General features: G+C 40.0%; 1 protein-coding gene across 1 annotated transcript; it reads right to left on the minus strand.

Annotated features, from left to right (window-relative positions):
- Positions 1 to 869: 869 nt before the first annotated feature.
- prop1 (PROP paired-like homeobox 1) lies at positions 870 to 17247 on the minus strand. The gene is made up of 3 exons (XM_078405962.1): positions 17142 to 17247; positions 3181 to 3419; positions 870 to 1262 (listed from the first exon to the last, which is right to left on the minus strand). The coding sequence occupies exons 1-3, from the start codon at positions 17245 to 17247 to the stop codon at positions 870 to 872; spliced, it is 738 nt and encodes a 245-aa protein (XP_078262088.1).
- Between the last annotated feature and the right edge of the window lie 609 nt (positions 17248 to 17856).

The following is a 17856-nucleotide window of genomic DNA, read 5'->3' on the forward strand; positions in this document are numbered from 1 at the left end:
TTGTGCCTTGTTGCTGCATTTTAACAAAGCTGGATAACCATCTAGTGCTAAATTATACATGTCAAGCATGATAAAAAAATATCCAGAACACACTGGTTTGTCCTCCAATATAAAAATAAAGTTGACGCATAACTTAAGCAGTTTCCAGAAGAATTAGCTGCACTAGTAGAGGGAGATCCAATATAAGGAATAAATTACTTTACCATCTCAAATCTGTCCAGAACACATGTATCTGTCCATCTTATTGGTGTCAATATTGTTTGGAGTGACTGGTGCACAATCCTCACTAGATGCTGTATGTTATTCTAAATGAGTTAGATTCAGGACCTTTTGTTGCTCTCATTTGATTCACATAACCTTGTTGTCTGACATTTGTTTTGCTGAACCATTATTATTAGGCTAGAGGGCCAATCTTGTTTAAATGAGTATTGCAGTAAAGCATTCCCATTATATTTATCAGGCAGTTTAAAGCCTGTTATTCTATTCACGTGCGGATAAGGACAAGTGGATGGAAGGTGAGAAACCACTTCTACACATTCAGTAATTGCATACATTTATCTGTTTTGACTTTCAACAGTATTCTTATCACTTGGCTTTGGTCAACATAGAAAATTCATCAACATCCTGAGGCACAAGAACCACAACCTTTAATAAATCATTATTTTTATTTTCATAATTGATTCCCAAACTTTAGAACTGGAAATATCTTGCATGATCTTTATTACTAATTAACAAAACCTTGATTTGGGCACATTTGTTTAAATACAATTTTCTAAATTAGTGCACGGCTGGTGGGTAACCGGGGGATATTGTTACATAATAATCTACCCGGATTTTACTTTGGAAAGCGACAACTTTTCATTTAGCAATTAGCTCCAGTGTGTTTGTGGATCCAGACCTGGCATGGGTCCCAGAGAAAGCATTGGTGGGGGTAAGCCAGCAGTGGGGGAGTTAATGGAGCATAGGGGACTGTACCAGTCCTCATGCTGCCTGCCAGGTGGTGCAGAGGCCAATTGTGCATGTGTACTGGTGTAGGAGAATTGGCTGACAGCTGAAGGGGAACCATAGGCACTTGTTGCCATCGTTGAGAAGCGTGACATATGATTTATGGCATGAGGGTACTGGTGGTATGGTCTGGCTGAAGTAGACGGGCAAACAGCAGGTATCAGGCCACTACAGGCTGAAATAATAGAGGGAGTGATCGACTTCTGAACAGTGCGTTCTTGTTTCCGATGCTTTGCACGTCGGTTTTGAAACCACACCTAGAAGAAAAGGAATTCATTCAGCAAGAACCGTGCAATAAATTTGCCAAGTGGTACCATGTTTATATTTGCAAGTATGCTGGGTTACGGCAGGGTTCTGTTCCTGAGATCTCTTGGTGACCTGGACAGTTTGAAAGTCGGAAATGTGGCCACAATTGAAGCTACCACACGGCAAAGGAAACCTGCAGATACGGGTTATCCCATAGGAATAGAAAGCTTGGAGAAGCATTTTAAATCTCATTTTGCCATTCTTAGTAATAAAGCTGATACTAACAAAGCACAGCAGGTCCGGCAGTTTTTGTGGAGGGAATGGATAGGCAACATTTCGAGTCGGCGCTACCACTGAGACATTTAGCCTGAGCTTATATGCCAATAATGATTTATTTTAAATAATTGCAGATAAGGTTTTAGTTCTTAAGTCATAGGAACAGAATTAGGCTATTCGGTCAATCGATTCTGTTCCGCCATTTGATCATAGCGTACTTTTCTTTCCCTCTCAACTCCATTCTCCTGCCTTCTCCCAGTAACTTTCAACGCCCTTACTAATCAAGAACCTATCAACCTCCACTTTAAAAATACCCAATGACATGGCCTCTACAGCCATCTCTGGCAATGAATTCCACAGATTCACCACCCTCTGGCTACAGAGATTCTTCCTCATTCCATCCTTGTTTCAAATGCTATTGACAGTTTTCAAAATGCTGCTGATGTGGATGGTCTCTAGATACAATTTGCAAAATGGATACCAACATGTTAACTCAATGTAGCAAAATTCCAGCTAGTGCCAAGTCACCTGCAGCACTACAGCAACCACAAATCCATCTGTCAAATGCTCTGTCATATGTATGGGCTGTACATAAGTTGGGTGTCCCTAAACTGGAGACGATCTGCAGTCTTAAAGACCATAGAAAATAGGTGCAGGAGAAGGCAATTCGGCCCTTTGAGCCAGCACTGCCATTTAAAATTATCGTGGCTGATCATCCAAAATTAGTACCGCGTTCCGGCTTTTTCCCTTGATTCCCTTAGCCCTAAGAGATAAATCTAACTCCCTTGAAACATAAATTAAAGGCAATGACAAGCACACTTTTGGCACTCTGCCATTTTTTCATTAGTTAAATTTCTTGCGAATCCCCAAGTCAACACAGTGAATAGCGGGGACTTGGAGAATGTTATAGAGCAGAGGGAGGCATATAGGCATACAAGTACATAGTTCCCTAAAAATGGCATCACAGGTAGATAGGGTGGTGAAGGAGGCTTTTGGCATGTTGGTCTTTATCAATGAGGGAATTGGGGACAGAAGTTGGGATGTTTTGTTACAGTACCACAAGACATTGGTAAGGCCACCCAATTTTGGTTACCCTGCCATAAAAAGATGCCATTAAGCTGGAAAGCCAACCAGGTTTATTATATGACGGTTAAATAAAAAAATCATGAAACTATCATGTCAATGCAGTTTTTGCCTTAAAAATAATTTACTGAACAAGGCCATCATTCAGCCTAACCTTGTTTAAAATTGCATTTGTAGAGTTCAGCCCAGTCAGTTGATATAAAACAAAAAGTCTCAAGCGTGGGTAGGTGGGACTAGTGTAGATGGGGCATGTTGGCCCACATGGGCTAGTTGGGTCAAAGGGCCTTTTTCAACGCTGTATGACACTGATTTTATGACGCTATGAGTTGTAATTAAACATTTGCAGGAATATCTGCTGTTCATTACAATTTTTAATTGAGGAATCTTAAATTTAGTAATAATATTTCACTAAGTTAAAAGGTGACAATACATAGAGAGACTAAGGGAATAAAAAACCCACTTCATAATAAATTCATAAACTATTAACCAGAAAAATGTGAATTAAAAACAATTAAAATGTGCATCATGCATTTTTTTTTTTAGCTTCGAACAAAGAATTGAACCTCTGACCTGGATGCGTGCCTCATTCAGTTTGGTGATCTTGGCCAGCTCCTCCCTACAGTAGATGTCTGGATAATGGTTCTTACTGAAGGCGGCCTCCAGGTGTTCCAGTTGCTCCTGACTGAAGGTGGTCCGATGACGTCTGCGTGCAGGCGATGGGTAGTGGGATGGTCCGTGCAAACTGACTGGCAGGCAGGAGTTGCCACCCAAGCTTGAACTCTCAGGGAACTTGTAAATTCTGCTGCCAACTGAAATCAGAAACAAATGCCTAAAATGAAAGCAAACTGTGGATATACCAGACAGGCCACACAAATGGGAAATAGAAACATAGAAAATAGGTGCAGGAGTAGGCCATTCGGCCCTTCGAGCCAGCACCGCCATTCAATATAATCATGGCTGATCATCCAAAATCAGTACCCTGGTTCTCCCCATATCCCTTGATTCCGTTATAAAAATGAGAAACATGACGTACATTGTAGAAAGAAATATAAATACCTTTACAAAGGCGCAATGCCCTTCAAAACAATGGATACCCATTGATCATCATGGAAATGGTGCAGTATAGATTTGCATTATTAGCGGCAGCACTGTGGCGCAGTGGTAGAGTTGCTGCCTTACAGCGCCAGAGACCCGGGTTCAATCCTGACTATGAATGCTGTCTGTACGGGGTTTGTACGTTCTCCCCGTGACGTGCATGGGTTTTCTCCGGGGAGCTCCGGTTGCCTCCCATACTCCAAAGACGTACAGGTTTGTATGCTATTTGGCTTGATATAATTGTAAATTGTCCCTAGTGTGTAGGAGATAATGTTAATGAATGGGGATCGCTTGTCAACGGACTCAGTGGTTGATCTACTACCTACCTCTTTCATGTCCCTCGGACTATCCTTGATTGGGCTTTGCTGGCTTTACCTTGCACTAAACGTTATTCCCTTATCATGTATCCATACACTGTAAATAGATCGATTGTAATCATGTATTGTCTTTCTACTGACTGGTTAGCACGCAACAAAAGCTTGTCACTTTACCTCGGTTCATGTGACAATAAACTTAACTGAAACTATGTGGAATAAAAGACAGCTGATGTAACAATGAGGTTCAGAGCCCAATCTCAAAATGTCACTTTCCGATTTCATCCCGAATTAAAGTGCCATTTTCAGGGCTTTGGTTGTCTTTCTACATATGGTTCTATTTGTGTAAACTTTTTTTGACTCACTGCCATTATCATCATTAAGATTCCTTACACAAGTTCATAAATGTTAGTACTAATTATAAATTTGAGTGATTTGCAACAGTTTATTATTTATCAATGTTGTGTCGCATTAGATTTTTTTTTAAATGGAGCTTGTTACATTTCTGGCATTAAGTAAATTTCTTAAGTATTAAAATGCTTGGATCAGAAGATAGTACTGAATATGTTGACATGAAGTGCCCTGTATGGAGCCAGCATGAAGATATCAATTACATTTTTGAAGCAATAGTGGCTTGATATGAGGAAAATCCTGAAATTGTGCAGTTTCATTAATGGTTAATGGTTTGAGGAGATTGTGTTATATTATCATATCATAAGTTAGCCCATTACAGTTTCCATTTTGGTGAAACTTTATCTTTAACCATACTTCCACAACTCACCCTCTGGTATATTTCAACATTTTCAACTGGGAAATAGTCTCTTCAAAACAATTATTTATGACCAAAGATAAATTTACAACATCATTCATTTTCTATTATTATTATTTCGAAATAAAGCTGAACACAGCCTGGATCTAAATATGCTTAATTAAAGAAAAAGACTATTCAGGATATTTCCAAACTCCATTTCCATCTTGAAAACAACTGAAGATTTGGCAGAGCAATACACTGTCTGATTGTAAAGAGATGCAATGGAAAGAGCTTGATTTCTTGTTTTCTCTTTCCTTTGTAAGTTGAATAACATGAGCATTAAGAGGTATAAGCTTTGCATTTGACAATAGGTCAAGCCCTGGCTTCAAGAAGCAGAACAGAAACTGGCCAGGTTCTGATTGCTCAACCAGTCGTTATGCTGGCAGTGGAAGCGTTCATTCAGCCTCTGGATCCAGGGATTAGACTTCACCATAGCCATTACACCAACCCTACTGGGAATGTGGAATTTGATAATCACTTGGTCTTACTTCATATAATTTAATATCGTGAGAAAGCGAACAAGACCCACAGCTAGAATACTCAGATAGCGAGAACAAAACCAACAAAGAGACTAATTTGTCTGAAACGGACTATGTGCTTACCAGCACTACTGATTAGCAGGGAAGTCAAGTGACTGTGCCTAAGTAACTGGCCTTAGAATCAGAATGTAATACTGTACTTCAAGCTTTGTGCAAACTCATTAGTGAGCTTTCTAACTTTATGCACACTGGTCAATCTTGGCTCAGTCAAATAGTATTTCTTAGGAACCGGTGGTCTTAAAGAACACAGATAAAAAAATCACATGCGTAATGAAAACTTTGTTTTGCAGTATTATATCTCCTTAGCCTGAAGATGTCGGACTAATTCAGAAATTTGATAATACCATAGAACAATGGTCCTAACCAAATTCTTAAACAAAACGATTTAATTTCCATTTACCAGCCATAAAATTCATTTTCCATCTTTGTGGCTACATATCCCATCAAAACCTAAAGAAATAATTTAGCCTCAGATTGATAAGCACCATCCATCCCCTCAATATCTGTAGATATAGGGTGAGAATTGAACCATCTAAAATGGCACAAAATACTCAAATGACCCGCTGCAATGTTCCTGCATCTGGGCAATTGTGATCGGTTTATGTTTTTTTTGTATTGGTTTGGAATGTGTGGAGCTGAATGGGAATGACAGTAATCAATGAAACATTTAACACAGTGGCTGGATCTCGATGAAATTCTAACATAAAAAAAACAGGTTTTAAAGGATTGCACAGGACCATAATCAAGAGTAAATCAGTGCAAACCCAAGGAATGTGGAGAAAAACTTGCTCAGAAAGAAGTTTTAAGGAGAGATTAAAGGAGGGGTTATGCTGTGATCAGTTATTTTGAAGCCCATGGAATATTGGAGAAAACAAGGAGGTGACATGACCCCAATAACATACTTCACTGTGAAAGAGTAAGACAAAATCTGTACTTATGCAAGGTGGAAAATTGATTGGAGAGATTCAACCATGCAGTATTGGAAAGATGGGCATGGATTTGGGAAACTAGACCATACTGAGTAGCTATGCAGAATACAGGGTTGGAGCTATACAATACACATTAGATGGTTTTTGGTGAAAGAAAAACAGAACAATTCTCAGAAATATTACACTGAATGAGATAGAGGCCAAAAATATATTAAATCATGTAAAGTAAATATGCACACCAGCTAAACTTTGAATAATTGCAACCAATATTGGAGTTTCGTGTTCAGGTGGCTAGAATTTTAAAAAACAGTGAAGTTAAATGCCAAAAGAATCATTTGTGGATCACTCAGAACTCTGCTCATTGTTCTGGACCTCATGTTTACAAAAAGAGCTTTGTGGAACTGAGAGCACTGGAAATTCACAAGGCTATTCCCTATCAACTAGCAGTAAAGATTAAAGATAGGCACATAGTGCCGGAGTAACTCAACAGGTCAGGCAGCACCTCTGGAGAAAAAGGATGGGTGACGTTTTGGGTCAGGTCATGTGTTCAGATTAATAATTAACCTGACTAATATAAAGGGCCAGATGACTGAGCCATGAGGTTCCTGATTATTGACTCGCATCCATCGGCTTTCGTCTTTGAATTAGTTAGTGAAGCAAGGTTTTGGAAACTTCTGCCATCTTCAAGAGAAGGGTTGATTTTATTTTGCTGTGGCCTGCTACATTCTTTGATCATTCTCTTCTGAGAAGTGAGAGCAAAATGTATGCAAGAACGGAATGTAATTGGTTTTAGATCTTGTGTGATGGTTGCAGCAATTTCCAGTTTCCTGTCAACATGTTTTCTATATGCTTTTCCTGCACATGATTTCTTCCTTTCTATCCATCTGCCTACATATCATTGGGATGTGGGCTACTCTGGAAAGGTCAACATTACTTCTAATACCTGGTAACGAAAAATGTAGGTTGGAGATCCAGCAAAATATCACCTGTAGGATGTGGCCACATAATGAACGGCACAGCTCATCATAAAATGTACAACGGCAATCTCATCATCTACTGGTCTGGAGCACTAATATATAATATTCCCAAATAACGATTTTTATATTGTTTTGTAAATTTGTTAACTAGCAAGTCCCTTGAGTATTATAATGTATCAAAAAGTGACATGGATGTCCGCTATATATTTCAAATTACTCTCATCATTGTCCGATTCTGTACACAATCGTTGTGCACTGCCCAGGAACACTTCATGCTATAACCCGCTGTTTAAGCAAATGTTGAATACGACCATTGGGCAGATGTTCAAACAATATGTCATCTGCAGAAAAACATAGACCATGCTTCAAAACAAATCATTGAGAAATCACAAAAGTAGAGAAATAAAGGAGACAAGTTAGCCAATGATGCATTATCACTTTCAAGAAGCCTTCCAATAATAATAATATATTCCTTTATTTGTCCCACACCGGGGAGATTTGCAGTGTTACAGCAGCAAAGTGGATAGCAGGGGACATTCATCTATCATTTATTTTGATACTACAAAAACTCTGATCTTGTGTATATATATATATATATATCCGTATGTAAATTTATGTTTTTCTGTGATTTTGCCAACGGTAAACCATAGCGCCACAATTTTTTGCGCCACCTTAATCACCACTCTCGCGCCGACTCTTTATAACAAGTTTCATTTAAATTGATCTTATATTTTTTAAGTTAGAAACATTTTAAAGTTCAAAAATTTCATTTCTAAACACATTTTTCCAAGGGCTGCTGTGCGTATGACATCACCATGGCGCACGCACGGACTCTCTCCTCACTCGCACAAACAAGATGGACGCCGTTAGCGGAGCCACCCGCCCGCAATCAGGGGCTCCCCTCTCCCCCTTCTCCCCCACAACCGCCGCGAGTAATCCCAGCTCGGCTAGGCCAGAGCCGCAGCCGCGCTGCCCGTCTCCAGCAGTCCGACGCTCCCTCCTCCTCCCTGCACGCTCGGTAAGTGCCTTTTGCCGCCAACGGCTCCACGGAGGGGAGTGGGCGTGGGGGGCAAGTGGGTGGAGGGGAGGATGGGGGTAAGGGTGGGGGGAGGAGAGAGTGGGGGAGGCGGGGGGTGGGGAGAGGGGGGCTGGTGGGGAAAGGGGGGTGGGGGAGAGTAAGAGTGGGGAGAGGGGGAGGGTGGGAGGAAGGGTTGGTGGTGGGGGGAAGGGGGGTGGGGAGAGTAAGAGTGGGGCTGGGGGACGAGAATGGGGGTGGGGGGAAGAGAGAGTGGGGGAAGGGGGGGGTGGGGAAAGGAGGTGGGGAGAGTGAGAGTGGGGGTGGGGGAGGAGAGAGTGGGCTCCTCAGTCACACCCTCTCCCCTTCCCTGTCCCCCCTCTACGAGGAATGGGCCCACTTGGTCTAGTTATAAATAAATATAAAGACAAGGATAATTGTCATCATTTACTGTGTTTTTTTTTACTGTTACTGTTAACTGGTCTGTTGACTGGTCTGCTGGGAGTAGAGCTGGTTGTGCAGTCTCACAGCAGTTTCACATTCTATCTTTTCTCTTATAATACTATAAACCAGTAATAGAGTCATACAGCACGGAAACAGGCCCTTTGGCTCAACTTGCCTATTAAAACCAACATGCCTCACCTGCCCATGCCTATCCCATAATCCTCCAAAACTATCCCATCCATATACCCTTCCAGATGTCTCTTAAATGTTATGATAGTACATGTCTCAACTACTCCCTCTTGCAGCTTGTTCCATATTCCCACCACCCTTTGGGTAAAATTAATACCCCTCAGGTTCCTTTAAATCTTTCCCCCCTCACCTTAAAATTTACAAAGAGATGAGAATTCTGTTCAACTACTTAACCAATTTATTTTTCAAGATTTTACACAATCTGATTGCTCCATCCATTCACAAAGTACATTCTATCATAATATTAACCCTCTAAAGATATTCTCTCCCCTCTAACCTTAGGTTCTCTCGCCAACATTTCTTAATCTATGCCCCGTGGTTACTGATTCACTTACCTAAGGATGCTATTTGCTCCATTTTCCTAGTTTCCCCAATTTTTACATAACCTTTCTTTGTATTCTATCCAAAGATGTGAATTTTCGTCCAATTTGGATGACAAATAAAGCTATCTTGAATCTTATATCTCAAATGCAGTGCCGAGTTGGCACGCAACATTCCAGCTGATGCCAAGCCGATATCTTGTAAATATTTCAGCATAACTTCTTGCTATTTTATTCAAATTTTTTATACATTTCCCATGTATCTCCAGCTCTTCAAATGCTGTTTCGGTTTAACCCATATCTCACAGTCCTCTTGCTCCTCTTTCAAAATAATTCAGATTTGACCAAGGTCAGATGCACCTAATAGATTTAGCAGCAGTTGTAAAGAGAAAAATAGAATTGTGTTTCAGGCCAAAGATTCCCTCGCCAGAAAAGGAGAAGTGAGAAAACAGGTGCATGTTTTAAGTTGCAGAAAAGGAAAGAGGTGGCAGCATAGTGGCACAGCGGTAGAGTTGCTGCTTTACAACTCCGGAGAACTGGGTCGATCCTGCCTACAGGTGCTATGTGTACGAGGTTTGTACATTCTCCCTGTGACCACGTGGGTTTTCTCTGGGTGCTCCAGTTTCCTCCCACACTCCAGAGACATACATGTTTGTAGGTTAATTGGCTTTGGTAAAATTGTTAATTGTCCCTAGTGTGTAGGATGGTGCTAGTGTACAGGGATCGCTGGTTGGCACAAACTTGATGGACCGAAGGGCCTGTTTCCATGCTGTATCTTTAAAGTCTAAAGTAAGGTCTATAGGTGGAAAGAAGGGAGGGAATGTCTATGATAGGGACCAAACCAAAGTTGCCATGGTAACCAGCACTTTAAATGCCAGCAGTGAGAGACAGAGAAAAAAGAAACAAGGGAACAAATTTGAAAATGAAATATTCAGCAAAGAAAAAAACTGAGTTTACCTGGCAGCATTGAATTCAACATTGAGTCAAGTGCGGCAGATAAGGTAGATAGATAATGATAATGATCGGAAAAATAACGAGGTACTGTTCCTCAAGCTTATATTGGGCATTATTAGAACCGTGTCAGAGCCCAAATCTAGAGAGTCAGACTGGGACAAACAATTAAAGTGACAGTATTGATGAACCACGGGATCTTGGGGTTCAAGTTCATGGGTCCCTAAAAGTGGCAATACATGTTGATACAGTTGTGAAGTAGGCATTTTGCATGCATGTCTTCAAAGATTGGGGGTTAAAGTAAAAAAGTCAGGATGTTAAGTTGCAACCTTACACAATATTGGTTGGATCATTTGGAGTATTAGGTACAGTACAGGTCACCAACTATAGGAAGGATGTGACTTCCCATGAGAGCATGCCAAGGATATTCACCAGGATGTTACAAATGTAGATTAGAGAACTTTTGTTATGGGGAGAGATTAGATTGTCTGGGCTTGTTGTGCCTGGAGCAAAGGAGACTGAGGGGTAACCTGATAGAGGTGTACAAATACATAGGAAGGTAGATAGAATATTTTCCCATGGTAGGGGTATGAGAAACAGGAGGGCAGAGGGTTAAGGTGAGAGGAAGGAGTTTTAAAGGATAATTGAGGGATAAATTGTTTTTAACATAACTTTTGCTTGATATCTGGACCCCCCCCTACAATCACCACATTTCATAGAAGTTTAGACAGGCATTTAAATAGTCAAGGCTTAGAAGAATACAGACCCAATGAGGTCAAATGAGACAAAACAATGGACATGGAGATGGAAACCCAAAGGCCCAGTCTCTTTTCAGTGGTGATCAGATTTGTTGATAGACAACCCTTAATGTTTTTGGAAAGGCTTTCAAACTAATATTTGCATTAGTCAATTTCATATCAAAACATTCTCCTTTAATACCAAGAGTGACTTAGTTTGTAGAGTTATGTCTCATAACGCTAGAGACCCAGGTTTGATCCTGACCTTGGGTGCTGTCTGTGTTTATACGTTCTCCCTGCAAACACATGGGTTTCCACCAGGGGCTACAATTTTCTCCCACATCCCAAAGACGTACAGGTTCGTAGATCAATTGGCCTCTGTAAACTTGCCCCTAGTGTGGGAAATGGATGAGAAAGTGGGATAACATAGAACTAAAGTGAATGGGTGATCAACGATTGGCGTGGACTTGGTCAGCCCCTGTTTCTACGCAGTGCCTCTAAACAAAACTAAACTGAACGAAACGAAACAAAACAAAACAAAACAAAACTAAAACAAAACAAAACAAAACAAATTAAAACAAAACAAAACAAAACTAAAACAAAACAAAAAAAATTAAAACAAAAACAAAAACTAAACTAAACTAAACTAAACCAAACTAATCTAAACTAAACTAAACTAAACCAAACTAATCTAAACTAAACCAAACTAATCTAAACTAAACTAAACGAAACTAAACCAAAGTAAACTAAAGTAAATTAAACGAGCCCACCTGCTTCTATTTACCAAATCAATCTTTTATATGGTACTTTATTGAATGTCATTTTAAATATATAACATGTACTGTGCTACTTTTAGAAGCTCTCCATAATTTAATCAAAAGGACTCTGATAGGTTAACCATGAACAAAACTCTCTTGACAGAACATCCAGTTATACACACTATATTATCTATCACTCACAGAAGTGTTTGTCCAGCCTATGTCCTTGCATATAACTCATTGGTCATCCTCCTTTGCATCAAGATATCCTAATTTGGAACAATGTAAAAATGAACATAACATTAGGTCCATAAACCCTCCAATTCCATCCTTGGAAGAACAGGTGGAAACTAGATCTCACAGTCTAGATTTGAATATTAGAAGCTATGGAGTGGTATCGATTGTCTTGCTGCAAGGTCCTGGGGGATAAAGCAAACAACATGCACTGGTGGCCATCATTGATTCTGCAAACAGGGATTTGGCTACGTTAGATAACATTGATTCCAACTCTACTAATCTAGTACAATTGAAGTTATGTACATGTGTTACAGAACACCAGAAATTCAAAAAAAGAATGTATTGAAACAGAATGAGCAATGCACAAAAAAGTTGAAGACAGAGTAGATTTCGATCCCAAATTGCTAAAAGACAATTATTTATTACATTTTGAATTTAATTTCTGCACAAACATTGGAGCGAATCTTAAATTGTGAGAATATAACTGTTATTGACCATTAGATTTTTTTTTAAATGATCTAAGTGAACGTCATTAGTATTTCTTATTTTGATCAATGTAACGTTTAGCAATTTGTCTTCCATTCCAACTCAATTTTCCTGCCTCATTATTTAGACATAATTGCTGAATAAGGATTTTTTTTTAAAACAGCACACATTAACTTTTCAGTAATTATTAAAGAACACATATAATGATGCGGCATTGGATAATTTGATCGAATTTATGCCATGCAGTCCATTGCTAAAATGGGGGAAAGGAGGGGGGGGTGGAGAGGGGTAGGTTAGTGGTGGGGGGGGGGGGGGGGGAGTGCAGTAAAGAAATGACCAGCAGAGTTTACACTGTAACTTTAGGACTTACACGTTTGTGTGGGTGCTCGGAGGGATAGCAGCAATTATGCTGCTGCCATTCATCAGTATATCGTGCAGTTGCCAAACATTTTAAAACATAAAGTAAATTATTTCCATAATTATTATCAGTCATGTACATTGTCATGTGAGGAAACTCTATGCTTAGTTATCTTAATTTCTACACAGGAGATATTTTAACACATTGATCACATCCAATAATGATTGACAATGTCAAGTACTTAGTATTGTTTTTGGATATTTACTTTTTATTACCAAAATATAAATAATGTCTCTATGTGTAGGAGTACACAACAGTCACCATTTGGGCACTAAGTATTTCTAAATACTGCATATTTGATAAAAATGTTAATTGTCAGCATATTTTAATGTTCAAATGTATTTAAAAATATGATAAAAATATACGTTCACACGCTTAAACAAGTAGAAAATGCATTGTAATATTATTAATGCAAATATCTGTATTATTTTAGCATGCTAAAATAGAATAAGATATATGGTATAAGAAAATAACTGCAGATGCTGGTACAAATCGATTTATTCACAAAATGCTGGAGTAACTCAGCAGGTCAGGCAGCATCTCGGGAGAGAAGGAATGGGTGACGTTTCGGGTCGAGACCCTTCTTCCTCGACCCGAAACGTCACCCATTCCTTCTCTCCCGAGATGCTGCCTGACCTGCTGAGTTACTCCAGCATTTTGTGAATAATAAGATATATGGTGTTCACTGTTTATAAATTACTCATTATGAAATTGTATTTTTGCACATATTATAATAATGTTCTTTCTAACTACATTGTCCATTTTATTACCTTTACCAAAGACCAAAATACACTTGAAATTAGTTTAACATGTGTAACATAACTTGAATACTTGCTATTCTCTTGCTGGTAGATGAATATCAAAAATCATTTTACCCCCTTAATAATGGGATACAAATTTAAAAAATGAGAATGCTCTCAGTTTTACCACATTGGAAAGTCATTGCAAAAGTCAGGTTGCCGGACTCGGGAAAGGAGTAGCATTAGCACTCCAAGGTTCAAACAATGGCTGTCAGTCTTACTTAATGGTATTTAAGGAGTCCATTGACACTTCCAACAATTAAAGGATGTCATAACATGAGAAATAGAAGCAGAATTAGGTCATTTGACCCTTTGGGTCTTCTATTCCATTCAATAGATCATGGTTCAGGAAATGGAGGGATATGGATTATGTACAGGCCAATGAGATTTGTTTAACGGCATCGTGTTCAATGTGGACATTGTGGGCAGAAGGACCTGTTCCTGTGCTGTGTTCAATGTGTTATGTGTTATGTTCAATGGTTTATCTTGTAGCTTGATAGAGCTCAATGATAGCGGAGTCAAGGGGTATGGGGAGAAGGCAGGAACGGGGTACTGATTGTGAATAGCGGTGCTGGCTCGAAGAGCTGAATGGCCTACTCCTGCACCTATTGTCTATTGTACCTAAACACCAGCATCAACCATATTCATCGATTCACTTAATGTCTAAAGAATTTGCAGGTACTATCTATCACAATGCTTAAGAAACATTTGGACAGGTACATGGAAAGAGGTTTTTGAGGTGTAAGGGTCAAATACACGCAGGTGGGACTAGTGTAGATGGGATACGTTGGTCGGTGTGGGAAAGTTGGGCTGAGGGGCCTGTGTCCACGCTGTATGGCTATGACTATCAATCTGTGACATAGAATCACAGAATACCATTTCAGATCATTACAGACAGTGCCAACTCTGAAAAAATGAACGAAAGAGTTTTGCGCTTTCCTTGCAATACTGCAGATATATTTGAATTGATGCAGGCAGTTGCCAAGGGAGGATGTCATCTCCAGTCACACATATATTGCAAGATCAAAGCCTTATATTTACATTCAATTAAAAATAAAACAAAATTGTTTGAGGAGTGCTTCAGATTACTGATAATGATAGCAATGTGCGAGGCTCCATGCCAGTGGTTTTAGTCACCTAACTCTGCCAGAACAAAATCAGATCTATCATTTCTAATACAATCTCTGTGCCTGCAGAGTTATCACTTGGTCGTGAAATTGGCTCTGAGGTCTAAGCAGCAAACGCCCAGGTTCTTGCAGACCACGTTGACCCGGCACATCCCAGGTGGCAGGTAAAGCACAATGACATTGCATGGGTCTATTGTGACTTGCCGCTATGTTGCGCTGGTCAATAGACAATAGACAATGGACAATAGACAATGGACAATAGGTGCAGGGGGAGGCCATTCGGCCCTTCGAGCCAGCACCGCCAATCAATGTGATCATGGCTGATCATTCTCAATCAGTACCCCATTCCTGCCTTCTCCCCATACCCCCTGACTCCGCTATCCTTAAGTGCTCTATCTAGCTCTTGAATGCATTCAGAGAATTGGCCTCCACTGCCTTCTGAGGCAGAGAATTCCACAGATTCACAACTCTCTGACTGAAAAAGTTTTTCCTCATCTCCGTTCTAAATGGCCAACCCCTTATTCTTAAACCGTGGCCCCTTGTTCTGGACTCCCCCAACATTGGGAACATGTTTCCTGCCTCTAACGTGTCCAACCCCTTAATAATCTTATACGTTTCGATAAGATCTCCTCTCATCCTTCTAAATTCCAGTGTATACAAGCCTAGTCGCTCCAGTCTTTCAACGTATGATAGTCCCGCTATTCCAGGAATTAACCTAGTACAAGAACGAGTTTCTGTGTGCCTCTCAACTTGCTACCAGCGGTTAAAAGATGTAACAGGGAAAGAGGGATCTATAGAATCCCTCTCACTAAATATATAAACTGAGACAAGATAGGTTTAAAAATACCAATTGTTACCATCACAACGGATTTGCTTTCTGGTGCCAACCCATTTCATTTCAGAGTTCCACAGAGAAAAATTGTGGTGCCAGATAAATTATTTTTTCATGTTATTTAAAAACAGAATCTTGATCAATGATCAATTGGTATTTGGGTAAACCCAAAGATTCATTTTATATTTTGAAAATGGGTTGCTTAACCCAAGAAGGTCGAGACAGTTTTCTAAAAAGGAAGTAATTTAAACTCTCAACAATATTGCGAATAATGATATAAATACACAAACAACAATCTACAAACATTTTATACAACATAATAACTCTTCTGTGAAGATTTGACTGGCCAACATTGTATTCTGATTGAATTGGCTAGTATTTAAGATATCATTTTTTCCTATTTGGGTTTCGAAACATTTCCTGTTAATATCCGCTATTTGAGGCTATCGACGGTTAAGTTTGATCGCGTACACAGCAAGGTGTACAACTGTCCCAAAGCCTTTGCCCGAAACCTAGTGAAAAAATGCAGCAATATCCCACAGCATCTTGCAGATGTAAACGCATATTCTAATTTCAAGCAAATAGCGTATCTTTCTTGCAAATCTGGTGCAAATACATTTATTTATCACAATATAAAATTGTGCGGCTCCTTGTGCAATAGGCGCGACATACCAGCCTGGCAACTCTCATCCAGAGCCTTCGGATGCCTAAAATTGAAATGACGATTGGCGTATCGTTTGTAGAATTATTTTATACCACTGAGAAGACATTTAATAAATACACCATGCAGGGCGGTTTGGAGAACATGCGAGTTTGAGGTGCTTCGGTACAATGGATAGTTTTGTTTTGTGATGGTGCATGGATTTGGAAGCTCCAATTTACGGAGCCAAATCTACCCTTCATCCGAAATTACAGGCACCTAGTACATTCCATTTATTAAATATATTTGATAAACTTCAACCTCAATTTTCACCCTCCAAGTCAAACATACGAAGAACAGTACATATATTAACATTGCATAGTTTACCAACAGTTAGAAGCTTAGATATTGAATGATGGGCCAACAGAATCCATAACCACTAAATATTCGTTTTCAACATTTTCGTTTTCAGGACTTTAACCAATAAACGGGGTTTTAGTTTTGAGACGGAGCTGGGAGCAGGGGTAAAATGTGGGCGGCAAATATGGTTTTAAACCGACATCTTTTCGAAAATAAGACTTTGCATGCTTAAAATATATAAGTATATATTCTCCATTCATTTCTCCTGTTTATGGACCTAACTACATGATCGTGAGGTATACATGTGTGTCATTGTACGAACGTTGCATACCTATGCTCTATGCATGCTTACCTGTATTATTACAATTCTGATTGTATGTATCACACTGATAGCGACGAAATCAGTTGTTCACTGGAGTATCACATACAGGGTGCTACCCCACGCGTGTTTAAACCAGGGAATATGTAACTGCTTTCCTGTGATTTACTCACCCGCAGCAGAATTGACAGGATTGGCGTGATCTGGATAAAGGACTAGGAATTCGTCAGCTTTCCTTTTACCTCCCCGGCCGCTGGTGGACTGCACTTCCTCGGCCATTTTCATGGTCTGGAGGAGCAGCCAGATGCGGTGAAATCCTGCTCTTCCACCTCCCAGGAATGCACCTTGTCCACTTCACTTTGACAGGTTTACCTGGTGGCACCATGACATCACCAGAGCCGCACCGGGGCCGAACAGCCAATCGTCGGCCAAGGCAGAGACTAATGAGAAGTGGCTGGAAACAACAATGGGAGCCCGGTGACCTCTTGATTACAGACAGACAGGCAGGCAGTGGCAGGACTGAAGGGCGAGTGTAAAGGGACTCCTGCTTGAACACGAATAATTAAAGATCGCTGGAGTGAACTGGGTGGCATGGGAAGTCAGGGGGACTCGCCGTGGGTGGCTGTATGTCAGGGCTGTGGCGGACAGGCCTGAGCTTCAAACTAAGCATCCTTTTTGTGAAAAACTAATTCGGCTCTAAGAAGAAGCCAGATGACATCCTTCTACAAAATAAACCGCTCCAACGAGGCCGAGCAGCTTCCCAAAGGATAAAGAGTAAACTTGGGATAGATTGGGACTACGTTTCACCAGCTCCCCTTAAATCCTTTAACTTATAACTATAATTATGAGAACAATGAGCCCCGACTTTGTAATCAAACTTGTAATTTC

This window comes from Rhinoraja longicauda, chromosome 9 (assembly GCF_053455715.1).
Source record: "Rhinoraja longicauda isolate Sanriku21f chromosome 9, sRhiLon1.1, whole genome shotgun sequence".
NCBI lineage: Eukaryota > Metazoa > Chordata > Chondrichthyes > Rajiformes > Arhynchobatidae > Rhinoraja > Rhinoraja longicauda.